The following is a 21,438-nucleotide window of genomic DNA, read 5'->3' on the forward strand; positions in this document are numbered from 1 at the left end:
TAAGGTCTGACCAAATCCCACCTTTACACTGATGATGGTTACAGTGAGAGTGAAATAAATATATACTTTAAAGGATTATATTTGGAAATTCTAACTTTATTTTGCAGGAGGGCAGGACTTATTAACTTTTTATGCAGAGACGTTGTCCTACCCTAACACGTAAGCGGTTATAGGTAAGATTTTAATTAATTTACTAGATATTGGGATTGAAATCTTACTTGGGAAAAAACTACACGCCGTTTTGGAAAACGAAACTATTTTGTCTTCCAAGTTGAAATGATTGTAATAGTATATTTTTTGATTTGAAAGATTGAACATACTGCTATATTATTTTGTATTTAGTCTTACTCATACCAGCAAATTCAATTTGCTGACCCATGTTTGCTTTCTTTTGTATTGTGGGTGTATTCTTGGGAATATAGATGGTGGAGTGTAGTGGATGACGACGCTTGTTTTGGATCCGCTCTTGGAGTTTTTCAGGTTTAAGTTTTCTAGAGTGTACCGTTTTGTTTAGAGACATATGTAATAGGTTGGTTAGTAATTCTTGAATTCGTGAATGAAGAGTTGTTATTTTGATCTAGCTTGTGTTGGGGACAACGATACCAATTGATCTCCACTAAGATAACTTGCAATTGGACAAACTACTTCTCCAAACAAAAAACTAAACTTTAACTACAACCAACAACAAACCCAACCTTCCAAGCAATCAACAACTATCATAAACAAGTAATAATAATGCAAAGAAAGTAAAGCATACCACAACACAAGATGTAACGTGATTCAGCCAATGATGCCTACTTTCACAAGAGCTAATCCTTTTATAAGTGTGGGAAGGAAGATTATAATCACTCATCTAAAGTCTCTCCACCTTATTAGATCACTCCTCTCTCCTTACAAGATTTTCTCTTTGCAAGGGTTTTCTCTCAATTTTGATCTCTCTCAAAATTGGGTTTCTATTCAAGACTTAGGTTTTCCAAAACCTTACTTTTTGTTTTTATAGTAACCCACAATTTAGCGGTTATTGTAGAAATAGAAGTATGCAAATTTAGACATGAGCGCAGGCGCGATCTCGGTAAGGCAAAATCAAACGCGTGCACGCTCTCTTATTTTCCTCAAACCAAAAATCGAGTAACTTTGTTTTTGGGGAGGGCTGAAAAAACTATCTTTTTTCGCGGCAGTGGAACGCGAGGATCGCGCTTGGGCGGGGCTAAATTAGAAGCGTCGCCTCCAACTTATTTACACGAACATTATTGTTTCTCTCCTTCATCCTCATCCTCATATGAGGGATAACTCCAACAATCTCCCCTCCCAAATAGTGAGGGTGGATACCTCCATGCATTCCCAAATCAACAGGAGGAGTGTGCTACCATTCCGGCGGTAGCACAACAAACATCAAACTTACCTTTTGCTAAGACTTTGGTCATCATATCCGACCCGTTCTTGTCGGTATGGATCTTCTCAATGCTCAAACGCTTATCTTTGAGAACTTCTCTAATCCAATGATAACACACATGTATGTGCTTGGATCTAGAATGAAAACTCATATTCTTGCTCAAATGGATGGCGCTCTGATTGTCACATAGAATTACAAACTGTTTCTGCTTTAGCCCTAGTTCATTGAAGAACCTCTTCATCCATAGCATCTCTTTGCAACACTCAATTGCTGCAATATACTCGACTTCTGTAGTGGAGAGAGCAACACACTTTTGCAACTTAGATTGTCAAGAAACTGCCCCCCCTACAAAAGTAAACAGATAACCGAAGGTAAACTTCATAAAGTCAACATCACCTGCCATGTTTACATCAGTGTAGCCTTCAAACAAGGTCTTACTTCTACCAAAACACACACACGCTTTGGAAGTGCCCTTGAGATATCTCAATATCCACTTAACACCCTCCCAATACTCTTTATCCAGATTTGACAGAAAACTGCTTACAACACAAACGGCGAAATCAATATCCGGTCTTGTACACACCATTGCATACATCAAACTGCCCACTGCGGATGCATAATGAATCTTTTCCATTTGACTCTGTACATACTCACTCTTTGGACACATATCTTTGGTCATGCAGAACTAGCCACCAAGCGGACAACTAACTGGCTTCGCTTGATCCATGTTGAATCTCTTCAACACCTTATCAAAGTAGCTTTCTTGAGAAAGTCATAACTTTCTACTCTTTCTGTCATGAGTGATCCGCATACCAAGTATCTGCTTTGCTTGACCTAAATCCTTCATCTCAAAGGACTTACTCAAGTCTTTTTTCAGCTTGGATATCTTGTTGATGTTTTTGCCAACTATCAACATATCATCCATATACAACAAGAGCACTATGAAATCCCAATATGGAAATTTCTTAACAAATACACAATGATCGGAAGCGGACTTCATGTAGCCATGCTTCACCATAAAGGAATCAAACTTTATGTACCACTGTCTCGGTAACTACTTCAACCCATACAAGCTCTTTATCAGCTTGTATACAGGAAAGAAAATTTTATCAAAGTCAATACCTTTCCTTTGACCGAATCCCTTCACAAAAAGCGAGCTTTGTGCCTTAGTTGTGGATTACTCTCCTCATGCTTGACTTTGTAGATCCACTTATTCTCGATAACTTTTCTTCCTTTCGATTTCTCAACTAAGTCATAAGTGTGATTCTTATGCAAAGAATACATCTCATCATGCATGGCCTTCAACCACTTCTCTTTGTCTGTACCTTCAAGAGCCTATTGATAGTACATAGGTTCTCCACCATCAGATAGTAATATATACGTATGTGGTGGATACCTGGTTGAAACTAGTATCTCTCTGTCGGACCTCTTTACCCCATCTTCTTGTGGCTCAAGAGGATGTACTTCTGCTTGCTCAGGTGGTGGTTCATGCACTTCATCTGCATCTTCTATATCAATAGGTTCTATCCCATCATGAGCAATAAGATTATCGTCATGAGCTTTAAACTCATGGTTCTCTACATTCTCAATGCCTTCTGCACGCTCCATAGTAAGAACTTCTGGTTCTGAATCAACAAGATCATTAGTGAATACTTCTAGCTTCTCACCATCCTCAAAGTCTGCTATGGTTTGGTCTTCCAAGAACACAACCTTTTGCTTGTCCTTTCTGTGAGAGGGGAATCTTTGGAAATGCACCCTGTGTTGCTTTCTTCCTCCGAACTATGGCATAAGAGACTTTGTCATATGGGAGAAAAAGGCATGAAAGTTCTTGCCAAGCAAAAGGTCTTGCCAAACATAAAAGGTCAACATTTAACTATACTTTACACAAACTAGCCTGTGTCTTGTAAAGCGAGCAAGTTTTCTTCCCTTTGGCTACTACAATGGAACCTCTGCTCAGTTTCCATACCCCGTTACCAAACGAGTTTTGAAAGCCATCATCATCTAACTTTCCAGTGGAAATTAGGTTTAGCCGAATGTCAGGGACATCTCTTACATCTTTGAGTGTCAAAGTGTAGCCGACATTGGTTTCTACATGAACATCACCAATGTTTACAATCTTCGAGACTCCACTATTACCCATCTTTAACTCACCAAATTCACCACAGCTGTAGGTAGTGAAGAATCCCCTATGCAGTATGATGTGATAGGATGCTCCTGTATCTATCACCTATTTTTTATCCTGGCATGAGGTACTAACACAACACTCACCATAATCCGACACAATTTCCACTAGATCATCGTTGACTAGTGCGGTAGTATCTCTGCCTGTGTTTTCATTCCTCTTTACCATGTTTTCATGTACATAATTATTCTTCTCATCCATCTTCAGTGTTCTGCACTCATACCTGAAGTAACCTTGGTGGCACAATAGTAACATTGTCTCTTTGCCTTATGAGTTATAATTTCACCCCTAGATTTGCTTCTATCATCACCTCTAGACTGAGATGGTTTTCTGCTTTCGCCTCTCCCCCGCTTCTCTGTGACAAGGATCTTTGAGTGAGAGGAGCTGCTTCGTGAACCCCTTCTTGTCTCCTTATTCAACAATGCCCTGGTAGCCATCTCCATGGAAATGATTCCATCCTTAGCTGCTCCATTAAGAGAAACTGCTAACGTCTCTCAATTATCGGGTAGAGAGTTTAATAGGAACAAAGCTTCAACTTCGTCACCCATATTAATCTTCATCAAGTGCAATTGATTGATGGTATTATGTACTTCATTAAGATGCTCAGACATTGAAGAACCTTCTTTGTACTCCGTGTTAGCAAACTTCTTAATAAGCAGCACCTTGTTTCTGGCCGACTTCCTCTCATAGAGGTCTTTGAGTTTCTTCCACAAGCCAAAATCGGTAGTCTCTTGGGATACATAGTGGAAGACACTGTCGTCAATCCACTATCAAATGTACCCAATTGCTTTTCTGTCAAGCTTGGTCCACTCAGCCACAGCAGTTGCATCCGTTTTTACTCCTCCATTTTCAATAGGTTGTGCAAAGTCCTTGCAATAGAGCAAGTCTTCCATCTTGGCTTCCAAAATAGTATAGTTAGCTTTATTTAGACTAGTTATGCGAGTGTTTACAGAATGGTCCATCTCCACAAGCTATTTCAACTCAAACCTTCTCTCAGGAATTTTGTCAAATACCTTCCAAGCAAAATTTGGATAATAACCTAGATTAATCTAAACTGACTCTGATATCATTTGTTGGGGACAACGATACCAAACGATCCCCACTAAGATAACTTGCAATTGGACAAACTACTTCTCCAGACAAAAAACTAAACTTTAACTACAACCAACAACAAACCCAACCTTCCAAGCAATCAACAACTATCATAAACAAGTAATAATAATTCAAGGAAAGTAAAGCATATCACAACAGAAGATGTAACGTGGTTCGGCTAATAATGCCTACTTCCACAAGAGCTAATCCTTGTATAAGTGTGGAAAGAAAGATTACAATCACTCCTCTTAAATCTCTCCACCTTACTAAATCACTCCTCTCTACTTACAAGGTTTTCTCTTTGCAAAGGTTTTATCTCAATCTTGATCTCTCTCAAAATTGGGTTTCTATTCAAGACTTAGGTTTTCTAAAATCTTACTTCTGGTTTTTATAGTAACCCGCAATTTCGCGTTTACTGTAGTAATAGAAGTCTGCAAATTTAGACATGAGCGCAGGTGCACTCTCGGTATGTAAGGCAAAATCGAGCGCGTGCGCGCTCTCTTATTTTCCTCAAACCAAAAGTCCAGTAACTTTGTTTCGTGAGAGGCTGAAAAAAAAAACTATCTTCTTTTTTCACAGCAAGGGCGCGGGCGCCCCTTGGCCTAGGCTAAATCGAGCGCATCCGCGCTCCGATTTATTTACACGAACAATACTATTTCTTTCCTTCATCCTCATTCTCATGTGAGGGATAACTCTAACAGTTTGATATCAGATTTTTAATATTGTGTTTGATAATGGGTTATTAGGGTTTCACTTCATTTTGAATTTTCAGATGATTAAATAGGGTGACGATTAAGATATTTATATCTTAGATAATTACATATTTTAATTTTCTGGAAATTTGGGCTATGACAACACCCCTCTCCGTATGGGGGACATTCCAAGTTCGAACCTCACCAGCGTCCTCGTCTGGCTTGGGAGTTTTCACTTGTGTAATTATTCCATTTGGATAGATAATAGCTTTCGGGCTATTAGAGTGAGGAGACGGTAATGACTCCATGTTTGATTACCTTTCGGGGTTGGTGATGATGACCTTCGAGCCTAGTAAACAGTGATGTTCCCCATTGCATATATATAATTAAATCAAAGCGAAATTAAAGAAAGGAAATGTTCAAGTTGCTTGGGTTGGAAGCAACAGCCTCACTTTGCCAAAACCGAAACTAGAAGGGTGATAAGTTACTGAAATATTGATACCGCGCGGAATATAGTAATATGACTATGACAGTCAAGAGTCAAGAGTCAAGAGTCAAGAGTCAAGAGTCAAGAGTCAAGAGTCAAGAGTCAAGAGTTGAACACCACCCCAAACCCAAACGTGTTGTCTGCCATTCATTTTCATGTTCCTTCCTCATAATCCAACCTACTTTCTCCAACTCAACAATAATGATGGGTTTCGTTACAGCCGCAACTCTACCTCTATCCATTACCTATCGCCACACCACCAATAACAAAAAACGAATAAGAAAACCAAGAACAACATCAGTAGTCGTATGTAATTTCGGAGACGTGGTTCGTAAAGACATGGAGTTCTTAAAAAAGGGAGTCAACTGGGCAAGTCAAACTCTTCACATTCCCAAACTTTCAAAAACAGTCAACGATTTTATTTGGCTTCGTCATCTAGAGGATTCTACCGCTTCTTTCCAACCTCGTATTTCCTGGCCTCATCCTTTCTATCCAGGTCCTTCCCTCTCTTCTCTTACGTTTGTTGATATATTATTTTATTTGTTGATACTGATGGTGACGTTTTTTTTTTGACAGGACTAACTGGCATGGATTTATTTTTGGCTGATCTTAAAGCGTTGGAAGCTTATGGTTATTACATTCATTATCTCTCAAAGACGTGGTCTAAGCCACTTCCAGAGGTCTATGTTCCACAGGAAGTTGAAGACTATTTCAGTTGTAGGCCTCATCTGGTGACACTTCGACTTCTTGAGGTAGTTTCATATGGTCCCTAAGTGTGTATACGTTTTTAGAATTTTCTTATATTTATTTATATACATAGTGGCATCTATTTGGCATTGACCTATTTGTTGTAACAAAACATGTGAAGGACTAAAATTAACCCTTAAGCTTGCTACATGTAAGCTCTATTGTTTACTTTTATTAATTTTTCTTCACTTGTGTTGAGGATGTAAAGGTACTTTATATTATCAAAATTTGTTTGTTTGGTACTTTGTGATCTCGATTTTTTTACAGTTGTTTTTGTTTTTGTTTTTTTGTTTTTTTTTGGCTCAGTAAAGTGAAGTATCATTAGTGAAAGGGAAAGAGGCTAAGAATGCCTACATTACAAATGACAAAAATAAACATATGCAAGGATATCGACAAAAGAAAATCAAAGAAATGCAACCGACAATAAATTACAAGTGAAAGTGAAAAGAAATGAAAAAAACATATGCAGGAGCATCTTAATTATCTTATTTTAACACACATTGAATATATTTACCAAAAAAAAGATTGATAAAAATACTATATCTACAAGCTCTTGAGTGTATAAAAAGACACACTGAGATAATGCACTTAGTGGTGGATCTTCCTCTCCGTTTTGAGCTAGAGTCAAGTTCGTAATGGTTTCCAATTTTCCATCGATAATCAAACTCGACAAAGTACCATAGTATTGGTGTAGTAACCTTACTTTTGGCCTTTGTGCTTGGTGATCCTTCTAGTACTTTTTGTGGTGATCCTTCTAGTACTTTTTGTGGTTGCCTAACACGTGAACACAATCAACTAGAGCCGACCCATTTGTTCAAGTATTTATTTGTTTGTTCTATACTGATTTGGAGTTGATAGTTATATTTGCTTTATCATTTACTTGTCTGTAGACATCAATTTGTCGAAAACGGAGTCTGAACACGTCTTGCACGCTTGTTTTAAATTTTGGTATTTTGAAAGCAATTTGTATTTACAATTTGAGGGACCACCAGATTTCAATCCATTTTATGATTCATGAAATTTGATTTATTTAATTAAACATATTTAGATTTTGTTAATTATGTCTTATGAGCTTAATTTTGATTTTGGCCCATTTTGAACAAGTGTTCATAATAGACACGTCAGAATACCTCCAAATTTTACATGCATGTATAAGTTTTATTTTTGCTGGGAACACTAGAGTTTTTCTTCCCTTTCTCTCTCTTTACCCACGTTGGTTTTGGAGACCCCAAATCTACTCGTCCCTCATCTCTCAATTTTTACTTTGAAAGCTCAAATTTCCCACCTTGTAATTGATTTAAAGCTTGGGTGTTTCAATGGACAGAAAAGGTTGTGTAATTGTGTTTCCAATTTGTTGTTTTGGTAGAAGCCTTTTATTACTGTAATTTTGTTACGACTATCCTCTAGCACTTCTTGAAGTCACTACACTTGGAAATCATCAAATATTCCAACCAAGTACTTGTAAGTTCCTTGTATCTTTGTTTGTGGCTTGTTCAGATGAATCTTCAGAAATTTCCTTGTAGTTAGAGTGCTGATTTAATCCCTTATATCTTGTTTGTTAAACTGATGTGAATCAATTGGTGGAAGCTTCAATCGAATAATAAAATCTCAATAATAACAATTTCCCAATTAAATTGATAACTTCATAAGAATAACAATCTTTCAACTAACCTTGCCTTGAAAACTCTAGCTGGGATTTATTCTATGGACATACATGGCCGTCTAATAAAATAAAATAAAATATCCAAAACTAAAAAAACGCGTCCCAATAAGGACACCTAATATGCCTATTACATCATTCTCCCCAGCTAGAAAAAATCTTGACCTTGAGATTTAAAGAGGTTTGTAAGAATCATCCGGATAAATTTCCACCATTGGAACAACAACATGCTCTTGATCTTCAATATTTGGAGGATGGTGAGCTTGATTGTCTCCATCGGCTATAAGAACAGGTTTCTTTGATAATTTCGGACAATTTTCTTTGATGTGTTCCCAATCATTGCGATGGAAGCAACGAACTCCAGCAATACCTGTCTTAGGTTTGGATTTAGGGGCAACTGATGAAGAAGAAGGAAGAAAACCAACATTGTTACCAGAAAACAAAGATTCAGTTTTCACAGCATATCGATAAGCTTCGGCTAAAGTGTAAATATCCTTAAAATCAAGAACATCTTGAATAGGATGTTGGAGACCTTGGATATATCTCCCTAGCTTTGTCTCTTCTATCTCTGTAAGGCTAGCACGGGAAGCAAGTAAATTAAATTCTTCCGTGTATTCTTTCACAGAGGAATTACTCTGTTTCAACGCCAGAACTCGATGGGGTTAATCACGCTCATAGCACGTGATGTATGAACACTATTCTACTAATTCAAAGCAAACCCATTAAATTTTGTTTCAATAAACATGACACATTTCGGATTACCAAAGCCTTCGTAATCAAAAAATTTATCGCACTTGTGCCAGTCTATAAAACCATCAGGATCCAATTTCTTATCAAAATTAGGAACACCCATCTTACCATCATTCATATTGGTTTGTGAAATAAAACAAATCAATGCAGACTAGTCATCATTACCATTATTACCAGGATTGATAAGATTATTCATAACAAAAGAATTAATACAGTGATGGCAATCGTTACCTGCTGGATAACGATTGATGGACCCGTTAGGTCGCCTAGGGGGTGAAGGAAGGCTATCAACATAGCATTCACCTCTATGATACCCATTAACATGCCCATGTGGCCACGTCCATGGTTCTGACGAAGATGAGGTGGTTGGTAACGTCACCGAATATTTTCTTGATTGTTTGGCATACTGGTTACTGAAAATCAGGAATCCAATCATTAATACGTTCCCAATCACCCATTGCTGAGTCATTACGACTGAGTTGAGATGTATTGGAAGGATTGGATGGCATGTTCTTGTTACAAGCTTAAATGGGTTCTTTATGTGTTTTTTATTTATTTTATTTATTTTTTCGTTTTTATTTTTATTTTTATTTTTTGGTTGTCATTCCTGTGGGGCATTCTCTATGGTTAAGTACTTACAGTGTTTCACTGTTATTATGTTGCAAGGTGTTTCTATCTTTTGCTTTAGCTGCTATCAAATTGCGAACCTCGGCGGTGTTTAGGTTCTGGAACTCAGGTGTGGACAAGAACATGGACGATCAAGAATACTTATTTGGGAATATGCTCAAGGAAACTTTCCTGAATCTGGGACCTACTTTTATTAAAGGTTAGCAAGATACAGTATCCCTCTAAAAAACTGTAGCCGTATGTTTGAGTTTATATCATGTTTGCACAGTTCCAACTATTGTTCTCTTGTTTTTACAACACATAATTTATTTTTTTCTCTTTTAATTTTACGTCAGGCCCATCTCTTTTTCCTGCAGTCACGAGATTTCCAATTTGCTAGTTACATGCCTTTGCTTGCTATGCAGTTGGTCAGTCCCTTTCCACAAGGCCAGATATTATTGGTTCGGAGATTTCCAAGGTTAGGCATGAGTGCATGACACACTTATCTAGTCTTACTTTTACACTATAATAGTGCTTTTCACTTCGCAACAATATGATGTCCCATCACAATTGATGTGAGCTTTTCTAAATTGCATATATTCTCTCTTATAACCTCATAGATGATTTGTATACCGAAACTAATTGCTATGACGATAGATAGTAGCTTTATGTGGGCTTTATTTTTTTTTGTGCCTCTTATCTCTGTAACTTAGGACTTCTGAGATGATTATGTAGAACTGTAGATGTGTTCCAATAACTTTTAGTAGGGGAATCTGAGTACCAACAAAATCATTAAAGGGGAACCAATACCTCTAAGGGGGAGTACAATTGCAAGGGCAGATCAACCCGTATCATGCTGGTTGCTTTTATGCCACATACATTTATGAAACTGGAAGGATTTTTTTTAAAAAAAAAAAAGAAAAAAGAAAGGTTACGGACTTACGGTACTGATGGTTGGTATGTCAAAAAGTTCTCGCCTTTGTCTGATGCTAGTTTGATTTATGATCATTAATTTCTTGATGGGTATGGGTCTATGTTGTCTTTTCCATTATCTAAGGGGTATTCCATTATACATCTGTACTGGGCATGTTATCGTGATATACTTGTCATTTATATTTTTCTTTTGCATTCTGTGCTCTGAGTGCAGGCACTTTTTGAACTGCATGATGGGGTACCCCCTTTCCCTAGGAGTGTGGCTATGCAGATAATTGAGGAAGAATTAGGCTCCCCTATTGAATCAGTCTTTAGCTACATCTCTGATGAACCTGTAGCTGCTGCTTCATTTGGCCAGGTATTTAAGTATATACACACGGCCTCATGGTTTAAGTAAATTCTGAAGATATCTAAATTATTTGCTCTCACCAACCCCATTCCCACCCTACCCATGACTATATTTTTGTATGCTGCTCTTCCCTTTATTTTTCAAATTCTTTCTGAGGTTTTCTGCAACATTAATCAGGTATACCGTGGAATTACTCTTGATGGTCATAATGTTGCCATAAAGGTTCAGCGTCCAAACTTGCGTCATGTTGTTGTACGAGATATCTATCTTCTTCGCCTTGGGGTATGTATTACCTTGTGAAGATTTTATTTCCTATTCTTGTTTATCTGATTCCCTAAGATTTTACATTTTTTGTTTACTGGAAAACATCTTCAGTTGGGACTAGTGCAAAAGGTGGCAAGAAGAAAGAATGATCTCCGTGTCTATGCTGACGAGCTTGGAAAAGGCTTAGTTGGGGAATTGGATTACACTTTAGAGGCTGCGAATGCGTCAGAGTTCCGGGTATGTTGCAGTTTATTTGTTTGGTGCAAGATCTTTTTATTAAGAAGTTAAACAGATGTTTTATTAGATAATTACCATAAGACCATTGTCTTGTGATGTTTGTTGTGACCCGTGTTCCTTTTGATATTCATTGTTGTGGCAATTAGTCTTCGACATTGTATCAGAGTGATTCCCTAGGACAACGTGAGATCATGTTTGCTCAACAATATTTGTAAAAGGCTTCAACAGTATTTATGAAGGGGAATGTGATGTGATTTAGGGTTAATAATTACTAATTAGATTACTTTCTTTTTAGGTTATTTCTAGTTATGCATTTAGGTATATACTTGTTAGTTTCTTTTTCCATTAGTTTCTAAATTATTAGCCTTTGAAGGCTATAAAAACGCATGTAGGCCTTTGGCCATAGTAGTTTTTGGGATTGAATTGAGTTGATTTTAGTTGAGAATTCGTTTTATTGCACCTGCGATTGCATCAATTTGGTATCAAGAGCTAGGTTTTAAGGCTTCTATGCCTTTGAAGTTCTGGTATTGAAGAAGAAGATATTAGAATATTTCTACCACTAAATCGCTTCTGCAACTCGCCACTATCAGTCAACAAGATTTCAGCCACTTCGCGTGTCAACATACCTCCATCTCACCATCTTTCGCCCACTGTAACAAGTTACTGTTTTATTTTATTTTTTCCTCTCGAGTTTCTGTTCATGTTTTCTTAGCTTGTTTTCTCTGTTCACGCATATTTCTTTTCCCATCATTATATTCTTGGTCTTACCCCAACTTGTCCAGTAACCCCAAGTCCAAACACTAAGCCCACCCCACCAGTTCAGCCCAACCCTCTATTAGTTTTTAGCTAAGTCCAGATCCAGTTTAACACTTGCAGCCCACGAATAGATTTTAACAACTAGTCCATCTAATAAACCACATAGTCTGTTTTTTCGGCTTATCTGAATTATTTTAATTAGCTTAGCCCACAGTCCACTTTCAGTCCATCTAATTCATAACAGCCCACCCATAGCTATTTGTCAAGTCCAGTCCACATATTTTAAAAATTAAGCCCACTACTTTAATGCAAACATACCAGCAGGCCCACTTATTGATTCAGTTCACATCGTCCCATCAGTCCACTTTTCTTTTTACACCATTACTTTAAATATAAAAAATAAAAAAAGATTGTTATGGCTACTGCTATTAGAGAACTCAATGTGAAATTCGAGGTTTTAGAGAAGAATGTGAATTGTATAACTAACAAGATTTTGGGTTATGATGAGAAATTTACTGCTCTGGATGAAAAGTTTGAGAAATTGAAAAGAGATTTGTTGGTAAATGGGAATGAACCTTGTAGATATAATTTGCCTCCTCCCATTATTGTGCAGCGTCCTCCACCGAATGAATGAGTTCAAGCCTAAGGTTGACATTCCATAGTTTACAGGTATCTTAGAACCTGAAGGTATGTCTTGAGTGGATTGCCACGATAGAGTATGATGTGATTTAGGGTTAATAATTACTAATTAGACTACTTTCTTTTTAGGTTATTTCTAGTTATGTATTTAGTTGTTCTTGTTATTTTCTTTTTCCATTATTTCTAAATTATTAGCCTTTGAAAGCTATAAATAATCGTGTAGGCCTTTGGCCATAATAGTTTTTGAGATTGAATTGAATTGATTTTAGTTGAGAAGTCGTTGAGTTCGTTTTATTGCAATTGTGATTGCATCAGAATGTGAGTTTGCTCCTTATCCCTGTGTAATGTGATGTGTGCATGAGTGTATGACCTGTAATCTGGCTAAAGAGTGTTATGACCTATACCGCTTTGACGTACATTATTGGTGCACCTTTCTACAAGCTCAGGGTTATAAAGCAGGTGGTCTTCAACAATATTGATTAGTTCTGATGTCTAATATTTACTGGCCTCTTTACATATGACAACTACTCTTTAGAATAATTCTTAATGCAGTTAATCTAAATATGATACAGTTGCGAAGGACAACAAAGTTTTTACAATTTCACGAAACATAGAAACCCTAGAAAACCTAAAGTTTCATTACTTCAATAATAATTACTTATAAGACTAGTTATAACCCATTACTACGTCACTCCGCACTAACCCATATCTTTATGACAGTAAACTTCTTAAAGTAGGCTCCGTAAGACCTTTTTTTTATTTTATTTATTATTTATCTATTTATTTTTAGTTTTTATTTTTTTTTTTGTTTCATACTTGTTCCTTTACAATACATACAACACATTAGCTTGCAAATAGAGACTCAAAGAAAGATTCTTCTTAGAAAATGTCCACTAAAATATGCCTATGTCTGTTTCCCCAATTTAGTATTGACACACTTAATAATATTACTTGTTGCGTGACCATTCAGAATATTCATGCGCACTTGGTTAAACTCTAATTTTCTGGAGTACCATTGGAAGTTGAAAAAAGCAAAACAATTTGTGTTCACCCAACGTTCACGTATCAAGAAAAAAAAAACATTCACGTAATCTCCACAATGTGACTGCGGTGATCAACAACAATTGCCTACCATCCATTTTTTTATTGCCTTGCTATGGATAGGAAACTAAGCAATGTAACCAGCCATATCTTTTGGTATCTCAAATACATAATACAAATTGCAAGTCAAAGGAACATGCTTATGGTTTTGATGGTAAGTATAGGGGTTGTGTGTTTTTAATAAGCAGGGAACATGAAAATGTATAATTGCACGTGTTGAATGGAAATGAGTGGGTATGGTATAACAGTATAGGAGTTTGTTTGGGCGTGTACAGAGCTGTGGATGATTCCTGGAGTTGAATAGAATGCCCAATGCACATGAAGTGAATAGAAATCAAGAATATATTATGAAAGGGAGTGTCGAATGTGACGTGCACTTAGGTCGGAACAATGTGGAGTGAAATGGGGAAGTAATGGCAGCAGCGCATGGGGTATCCCAATACAACACAATAGCATTGGTGGAACTGGAAGGCCTCGAGCAAGGGATTCGACTAGCAGTGAGGCACAATATCTGGAGAATAGAGGCACAATCGGACTCACAGAATGTAGTGGCCTTCATCAAGAAAAAGAAGTATCCATGGCAAGCAAGGCAAATGATTCGAAGCATACAACAAATGAAGACAGATCTTTTATTGTTTTCAATTAAGTACATCTTTAGGGAAATAAATAAACTAGCAGATGCATTAGCTGCAAACTGCCCTAATGTAAGATGTATAGATATTGCACCAAGCTCCTTTGTTGAAGATGTAAAGAAAATTGCATATGAAGATGCAATAGGGAGAGTATGAGAGAATGTAAAAACAAGCTATTTTTATCTTTATGAAAAGGGGTAGGGGACCTTTCTAACAACCTCGCTTACTCACCAAAAAAAAAAAAAAAAATGCGGAGTGAAATACCATGTCAAATACTATGTTTTATGGACATAGAAATGTATTACCCTTAAATTTTAATTAGACTTTCATGACTTTGATTTCTAAGGTTTACGATCTCAAGGACATTTGGGATCTGCGTCCTATTAGTTTAATTGAGAGTGTTTACATAATCATTTCGAAAGTTCTCTCGTCTAGATTGAATAGAGTGATCAATCGTGTGATCTCCCATGAGCAAGGAGTGGTTCTGTACGATAGACGAATTTTGGATGGTATTTTTATTGCCAATGAGGCAATTGATGATCAAAATGGGAGGGGGCATGGGTGGTGTTGTCAGTAAGGTGAATTTAACTAAGGCATACATGTAAGTTGGAAGTTGTTGGATTATTTCTTAGATAGAATGGGTTTTGGTTCGAAGTGGAGAGCTTGCGTTAGTAAATGTATTTCTAATGCCTCTTTTTCAAGGCTTGTGGATGGCTCTCAAGTGCTAGAGGTCTATCCCCGCTCTTGTTTATCTTGGTAGTGGAGATTTTGGGTAGTATGCTCTCGAGGGCAAACGAGATGTGAGTATTGGCACGGTTCAGAGTTGGTAGGGACGATGTGCTCTTTTGTCATCTATCTAAGAAATATTACCATTTTAGGGGATGATATTGAACAGGTAAGGTGGTTTAGGGGCATTCTCGGGTGTTTTGAAGTTGTGTCGGGTTTATGTATTAACCTTTCAAAGAGCAAGGTGTTTTCGGTGGGAGACATTCATGTCTTAGCCTTTGTGCTTGGATGTGGTGTGGATCGTTTGCCTTCCACATATCTTGGCCTCCTCCTTAGGGATCCTTCCCAGATAGTTGAGTAAGAAACTTAGTGATTAAAAGGGTAGGTATTTCTCAAAAAGAGGGTGCCTTGTTCTCCTTATGAGCTCACTATCCAACATTTTTTTTCTCCCGTGAGTGTTTTCTATAGGATAGAGTTGATCATAAGAAATTTTCTGTGGGATGATAAGACGAGCACGATAAGTATCACTTTGTTAATTGGAATTTAGATTACTTGTACAAAACGGACGGGGTCTGCGTTTTCAGAATATCCATACCTTCAATTTGGCGCCCAGGGAAATGGCTTTGGAGTTTTGGTGTAGAGAGGGATAGCTTGTGGAGAAGGGTAAACATGTCTAGGAATAGAGAATCTGATGAAACCTACTCGCGGAAGCGGGAAGTAAGATGAACACCAATTAAAATTAACATAAGACTAAACTCAAAGTCAAAGAAAACACTAAACAAAACATAATTAAATAACACTCAATAATAATCTCAATTGGGGATAAACGGGAACTAACCCTCAAACGCTCAAGTTTGTACTCACATCAACACTAACGAATTCTATGGCTCAAGGCCCTATTTATAATAACCTATGGTTTCCAAATCCAAATAGGAAACTAACAAACTGTAAGAACCTCAAAACTAAACAAGTTGAATTTGGAAAGAAAACTCAGATTCCAACCCTAACTCCCTCTTCACTCTCTTTTCACTCTTTCTTTTCTTCCTCTCTTCTTACCGTCTGCTCCCTTTCTTTCTGTCCTCGTGCTCTTCTTTTTATACCCCTTCCCTTCGGTTCTGGATCGTCCATCTGTTCACTCATCAGGTGGCTCTCCTCTCGCCGTACCTAGGCCATGTCCACAATCTAGGGTTCCGCGGCTATGTTCTCTTGCTCCCCAGGATAGCTTACTAAGCTGCCTTCCCCTCCTTGTCCCGCTGACTTGGTCTCCTTTCCTCTATTGGGACGCCCCAATCCAGATCGTCCATCTCTCCCTCCATCCCTCGGTTCATCTTATAGCCGTACCAGTGCCACGTCCGCTGCCTAGGGTTTGTGCCACGTCCGCGGTCTAGGGTTTCGCGGACATGATCCTATACTCCCCAGCCTTCCCTGTTACACTGCATCCCCTTTCGTCTTTGACCAAGTCCATTACTTCGCAGCCATATAATTGGCCCGGGGTTGAGAACTTCCACCGCTTCATCTCTTTTCCAGCTAATATTCATTTGCATTGGGATGCGTGTGATGTGAAAGGTACTCATCACGCGCGTTTTTCGGCGGCCCCTCGTTTCTTGTGTTCCCAATTGTTGCCCTTCAGCTGGAGCCCCGGCCGATGCTTCGATTTCCTCACCGCCCTGAAATTACCCTTTTACCCCCAACCTATTTAAACCCCACCTTCCCTCATTTTCTTTTTCCTTGTCTCTTCTTCTTCTTTCACCTTGCTCCAGCTCTCCATTTTTCTTCTCCTCCAATCTTTCATCAGTTTGCGTGGGCTTCCCAGTAGTGGTCTCTCCGGTATCTCTCTTCGCTTCCGGCTATCTTTCACGAGCTCACCAACTCTCTCTTCCCGTTGATTGGTATGTTTTCTAGGCCCTCTCTCCTTTAGTTTGAACTATCTTTTCTCTTTATTGTTTTGAAGTAGTTCAGTTTCTAGAATCTGTTCAGCTCCCGTTCCGATGTCGGACCGCAAATCCGGCGACTCGTCCTCTTCCTGTTCCGCGGGTGTAGCATCTCCCCCTCCTCCTGCCTCCACTGCGGTACCCTCCACTTCTAGTCACCTTGCTACTCTATTGCCACCCCCCCGGGTCTTGTAGACCTAATTTAGATGCAATTAGAGCCGCCTACGGCGTCCCAGCCGATGTTATGTTGGAGCACGTGTCCTCTGTCACCTACTATCCCCATTTAGTTCCCCGCCATCCGGAATCTCTCGTTATCACTGTAGGCCAAATAGTTGTCGGTCTACGGTTTCCCTCACTCTCCTGGACATCGAAATTTGTAACCACTTTAACATTCCCCCTTGCCAATGCATAGGAAATTTCTGGCGAATAATGTATGCCACGAACTCTTATAATAGGACACGGGCACCCAAGATCACCAGCCGCGATATCTATTCTCAATACTACCTCAAAACCAGCACCAAAGATGTCAACATAGGATACCAGTCCTTCTGTGTACTCCCCAAGAAACAATCTTTTCTTCTCCGGCTTACCACTTTAGATAAAGTGTAGCACCACTATCTGCTATATGTATCAGGAAATTTTCTGTCCGCGGACATTCCTTCCACCCTGACTCTTAATCACCTCACCTTCCGACTTCGTGGTGAGTATTGCAGTTCTTTCCTCATTCCGTGAGGTGTTTTCCATGTAATCCACTAACTCGCGATTGTTCTTATTTGCAGGTTGGCGGCCAGATTCTAAATCCATAATCTATGATGGCATCTCTTGTCCTATCTTTGCCCAGCTTCGCGACCTTGGTTCTGCCCAAGCTGATCTCTTAGGCATACATCCCACCACCGCTACTCCCTTATTGCCCATCACCGATCTCAACACTTTCCGTGGCTTATTAGGTCCCTTTTTCCGTCCTCCCCTCCTCAAGGAGCGAAAGCCCCAAGCGTCTCCTCCAAAGAAGAGGTCTCACACCCATACTTCTCATCGCCCTCCTCCCCGAACCTCCTCACACTCCCCCGCCTCCCTTGAATCTCAAGATCCTCACCTCTCCTCCGCTCCCAAAGCCGTCCTGTCTTACCTGTCTATCTCCCACTGGGACGATCAGTTCGCCTCTCCCCACTCCCCTCCTGAAGACATGGATGTCCACAAACAAAAACTGTTCGATAGTGATTCTGAAGACGATGTGAGGGAGGTTCCCTCCCATGGAATGCAGTTTTTGACCGACCACCGACCAAGAAGCCGCGGACCTCCACCTCTCGAAGAGAGCGCCCCTACCACTCAGCGGGCCTCCATACGAAGATCAAGCCCTACCTCTTCACCCTCTCACCCCCTTTGTCTCCTCCCCCCGTACATCTTTGGCCTGGCAAAGAACCCGCTCAGCCTACCGCCCCAGCATCCACTCTTGTAACTGCTGAGGACTTCTGTCCCATATTCAAGGTCTTGCAACCGTAAAGGTGAATCTGGGCGGACTCGCTCTGGACAATGCCGCGTGGCCTCCTCCTTATTCTACAATGCTCATCGCCCGAGGACATAGCCGAGCGGGTGAGGAGGTTCGATTCGACCGGCCAGCGATTCGTTTGTACACCAATTGGGAAGGGTACAACTTTCTCTTTTTTTTTTTTTTTTTATCCATCTTCATCTTTGATCCCAGGTGAGCCTGGACATCTCCTTTATGATCTGCGGCCTGTTCAGTGCCAAGACTAAGGTGACAGCCTTGGAGCAAGAACTTAATGGCCCCTCTGGTTTGCGAGCTGCCTATGCCGGGCTTCAGTTAGATCTGGCAGCTGCCAATTTGGCCAAAGTCCAGGCTCAGGATGAACTTAGGTCCACGGAATCATCTCATCAGCGATACATGGACACGGTCAAAGAACGCCTGAGCCGTCAAAGAGAAGCGCTCCTCCAACAACACCAGCTCACCTTGGACACCCTCACCCAACAGCATCAGAAGACCGTGGACGCCCTCAGTCAGTCCCATAAGGATGATACCTCCAAGCTGATGGAGCAGCACCAATCGGACCTGACGGTTCTTCGGGACCGCTTCAAGGCCCTGACTGACAAGATGGTGGCCCGGAAGATTCAAGAAGAACTTGACCGACTCACCCAGGAAGGTCGCTTTCTCCCCGAAAGGCCTGTCACCCCGGTGATTGAATCCCCTGAGGTCACCAGGGAAGGAATCGCTGACCCTGATGTCACTCCCGAGAACCCTGTTATGGGCGAGCCACCCTCCCCGCGGTAGCCGTTGAGGAGACCCCTGCTGCCACTGCTGAAGGAACCATTGAGGAAATGATTGTTGATGAATCCGCCTAGGGAATGCCCTAGCCCTCTTTTGTACTAAAACTTTGTTATTAACTCGCGATTTGATTCGCCCCATGCTTATTGATTTTGATGTTTGATTACGTTTTACATGCATGTTACCTTTTCATCTTCGAGCTTTATCTGGTTGTTTGATTTGCAAAGTATACCCACATGCACATTTCCATATCTCTAGTCAGTCCCTTGCCCTCTCCTTAGCGCATTCCTACAATTTTCAACCCTGAAGCTTTCCTCAACCCATTAGGGCACTTCGCCGGCTCTACTGAGTTGGGCGGCGTGCCAAGTCTAGCGTCAGCGGAGGGCTCATCTCCTCTGCTGCCTCTCCTTCTGATAAGCGTTGAAGCCTGCCGGGGCCACTCTCCTTGCCCCACGTGTCTCTTGCATCTCTGATCCATGGAGCGCTCATCCCGCTCTGCGGGCTCAATCATGCCGTGACTGTTGGACGAACTCATCTCGTTCCAGGCTTTCTCCAGCTCTAGTGTCAGCGAAGGGCTCATCCCCTCCATTGCTTCTCCCTCTGATAGGCGTAGAAGCCCAATGGGGTCACTCTCATTGCCCCATGTGTCTTTTGCATCTCTGATCCGCAGAGGGCTCATCTCGCTCCGTGGACTCAATCATGCCATGATCTGCTGGAACAGCTCATCTTGTTCCAGGCTCCCTCTAACTCTGGTGTCAGCGAAGGGCTCATCCCTTCCACTGCTTCTCCCTTTGATGGGCGCAGAAGCCCGATGGGGTCACTCGCATTGCCCCATGTGTCTCCTGCATCTATGATCCGCAGAGGGCTCATCCCGCTCCGCGGGCTCGATCATGTCATGGCCTGCTGGAACAACTCATCTTGTGTCAGGCTCCCTCCAGCGTTAGTGTCAGTGAAGGGCTCATCCCCTCCGCTGCCTATCCCTCGGAGAAGCGTAGCAGCCTGCTGGGGCACTCTCTTTGCCCCATGTGTCTTTCGTATCTCTAGTCTGCGGTTCGCATTCTCATTCAGAAATCACACATAACAAACATATTTCTTTTCACAAAAGTGTTGTGGTTTTATATATTTACAAATAGCTCTAGTCCTCTGCTCTGGACCTTCTTTACATTGTTTTGTAACTTCAGTACATTCAGTTGTAATTTTTTTTCAACATTCTTACATTCCAAGGCTTTTCTATTAGCTTGCCCTTCAATGTTTGTAGCTTATAGGTTCCAGACCCTCCTACCTCCACCACGGTGTACGGCCCCTCCCAGTTTGGACCCAACTTCCCGTCCCTTTCTTCCTTCGTGCTTTGAGTCACCCGGCGGAGCACTAATTCCCCTATCTTGAACTGCCGCGGCCTGACCCGCTTGTTGTATTGCCTCTGTAATCTCCTGTGATACTCTTCCAATCGGATGCGAGTTGAATCTCTTTTCTCTTCTGCCAAATTCAAATCCCCTGCCAAGATGCGCCAATTCGTTCCCTCCTCCACAGCCTTTGTTCTCATAGTAGTCGCTGCCATTTCCGAAGGAATCACGGCCTTGACGCTGTATGCTAAGGCAAATGGGGTCTCTTTGGTGGTTATCCGCGGTGTGGTTCGATAAGCCCAAAGAACATTGTTCAACTCGTTGGCCCACGCGCCCTTCTTATCTTCCAATTTTCTTTTCAGATTGTTCAATATCGTTTTGTTGGAAGATTCAGCTTGCCTGTTGCCCTCGGGGTTGGGGGTAGAGAACCCTTGTTTCACCTTGTATGCTTGCAGAAACGCCGCCACCTTAGCTCCTGTGAACTGTGTCTCATTGTCTGCAACGATGGCATATGGCAGCCCAAACCGACATATGATGTTCTCCCATAGAAACTTAATCACTTGCGTCTCCTTTACCTGCTGCAATGGTACGACTTCTATCCATTTAGTGAAGTAGTCCGTGGCTGCCAGCATATACCTCA

At 40.6% G+C, this 21,438-nt stretch overlaps 1 protein-coding gene across 1 annotated transcript in view; it reads left to right on the top strand.

The window, feature by feature from the left end:
* Positions 1-5,987: 5,987 nt before the first annotated feature.
* The window catches only part of ATATH8 (Protein kinase superfamily protein), a 32,972-nt gene continuing 17,521 nt past the window's right edge, over positions 5,988-21,438 (top strand). Inside the window, exons 1-7 of the mRNA XM_086573682.1 lie at positions 5,988-6,342; positions 6,423-6,598; positions 9,670-9,829; positions 10,035-10,087; positions 10,757-10,900; positions 11,069-11,173; positions 11,267-11,392. Coding sequence (XP_086429808.1) covers positions 6,048-6,342; positions 6,423-6,598; positions 9,670-9,829; positions 10,035-10,087; positions 10,757-10,900; positions 11,069-11,173; positions 11,267-11,392 — 1,059 coding nt within the window. The 5' untranslated portion in view covers positions 5,988-6,047. The remainder of the gene's footprint in view (positions 6,343-6,422; positions 6,599-9,669; positions 9,830-10,034; positions 10,088-10,756; positions 10,901-11,068; positions 11,174-11,266; positions 11,393-21,438) is intronic.

Source organism: Coptis chinensis, chromosome 7, assembly GCF_015680905.1.
Source record: "Coptis chinensis isolate HL-2020 chromosome 7, ASM1568090v1, whole genome shotgun sequence".
NCBI classification, from domain to species: Eukaryota; Viridiplantae; Streptophyta; class Magnoliopsida; order Ranunculales; family Ranunculaceae; genus Coptis; species Coptis chinensis.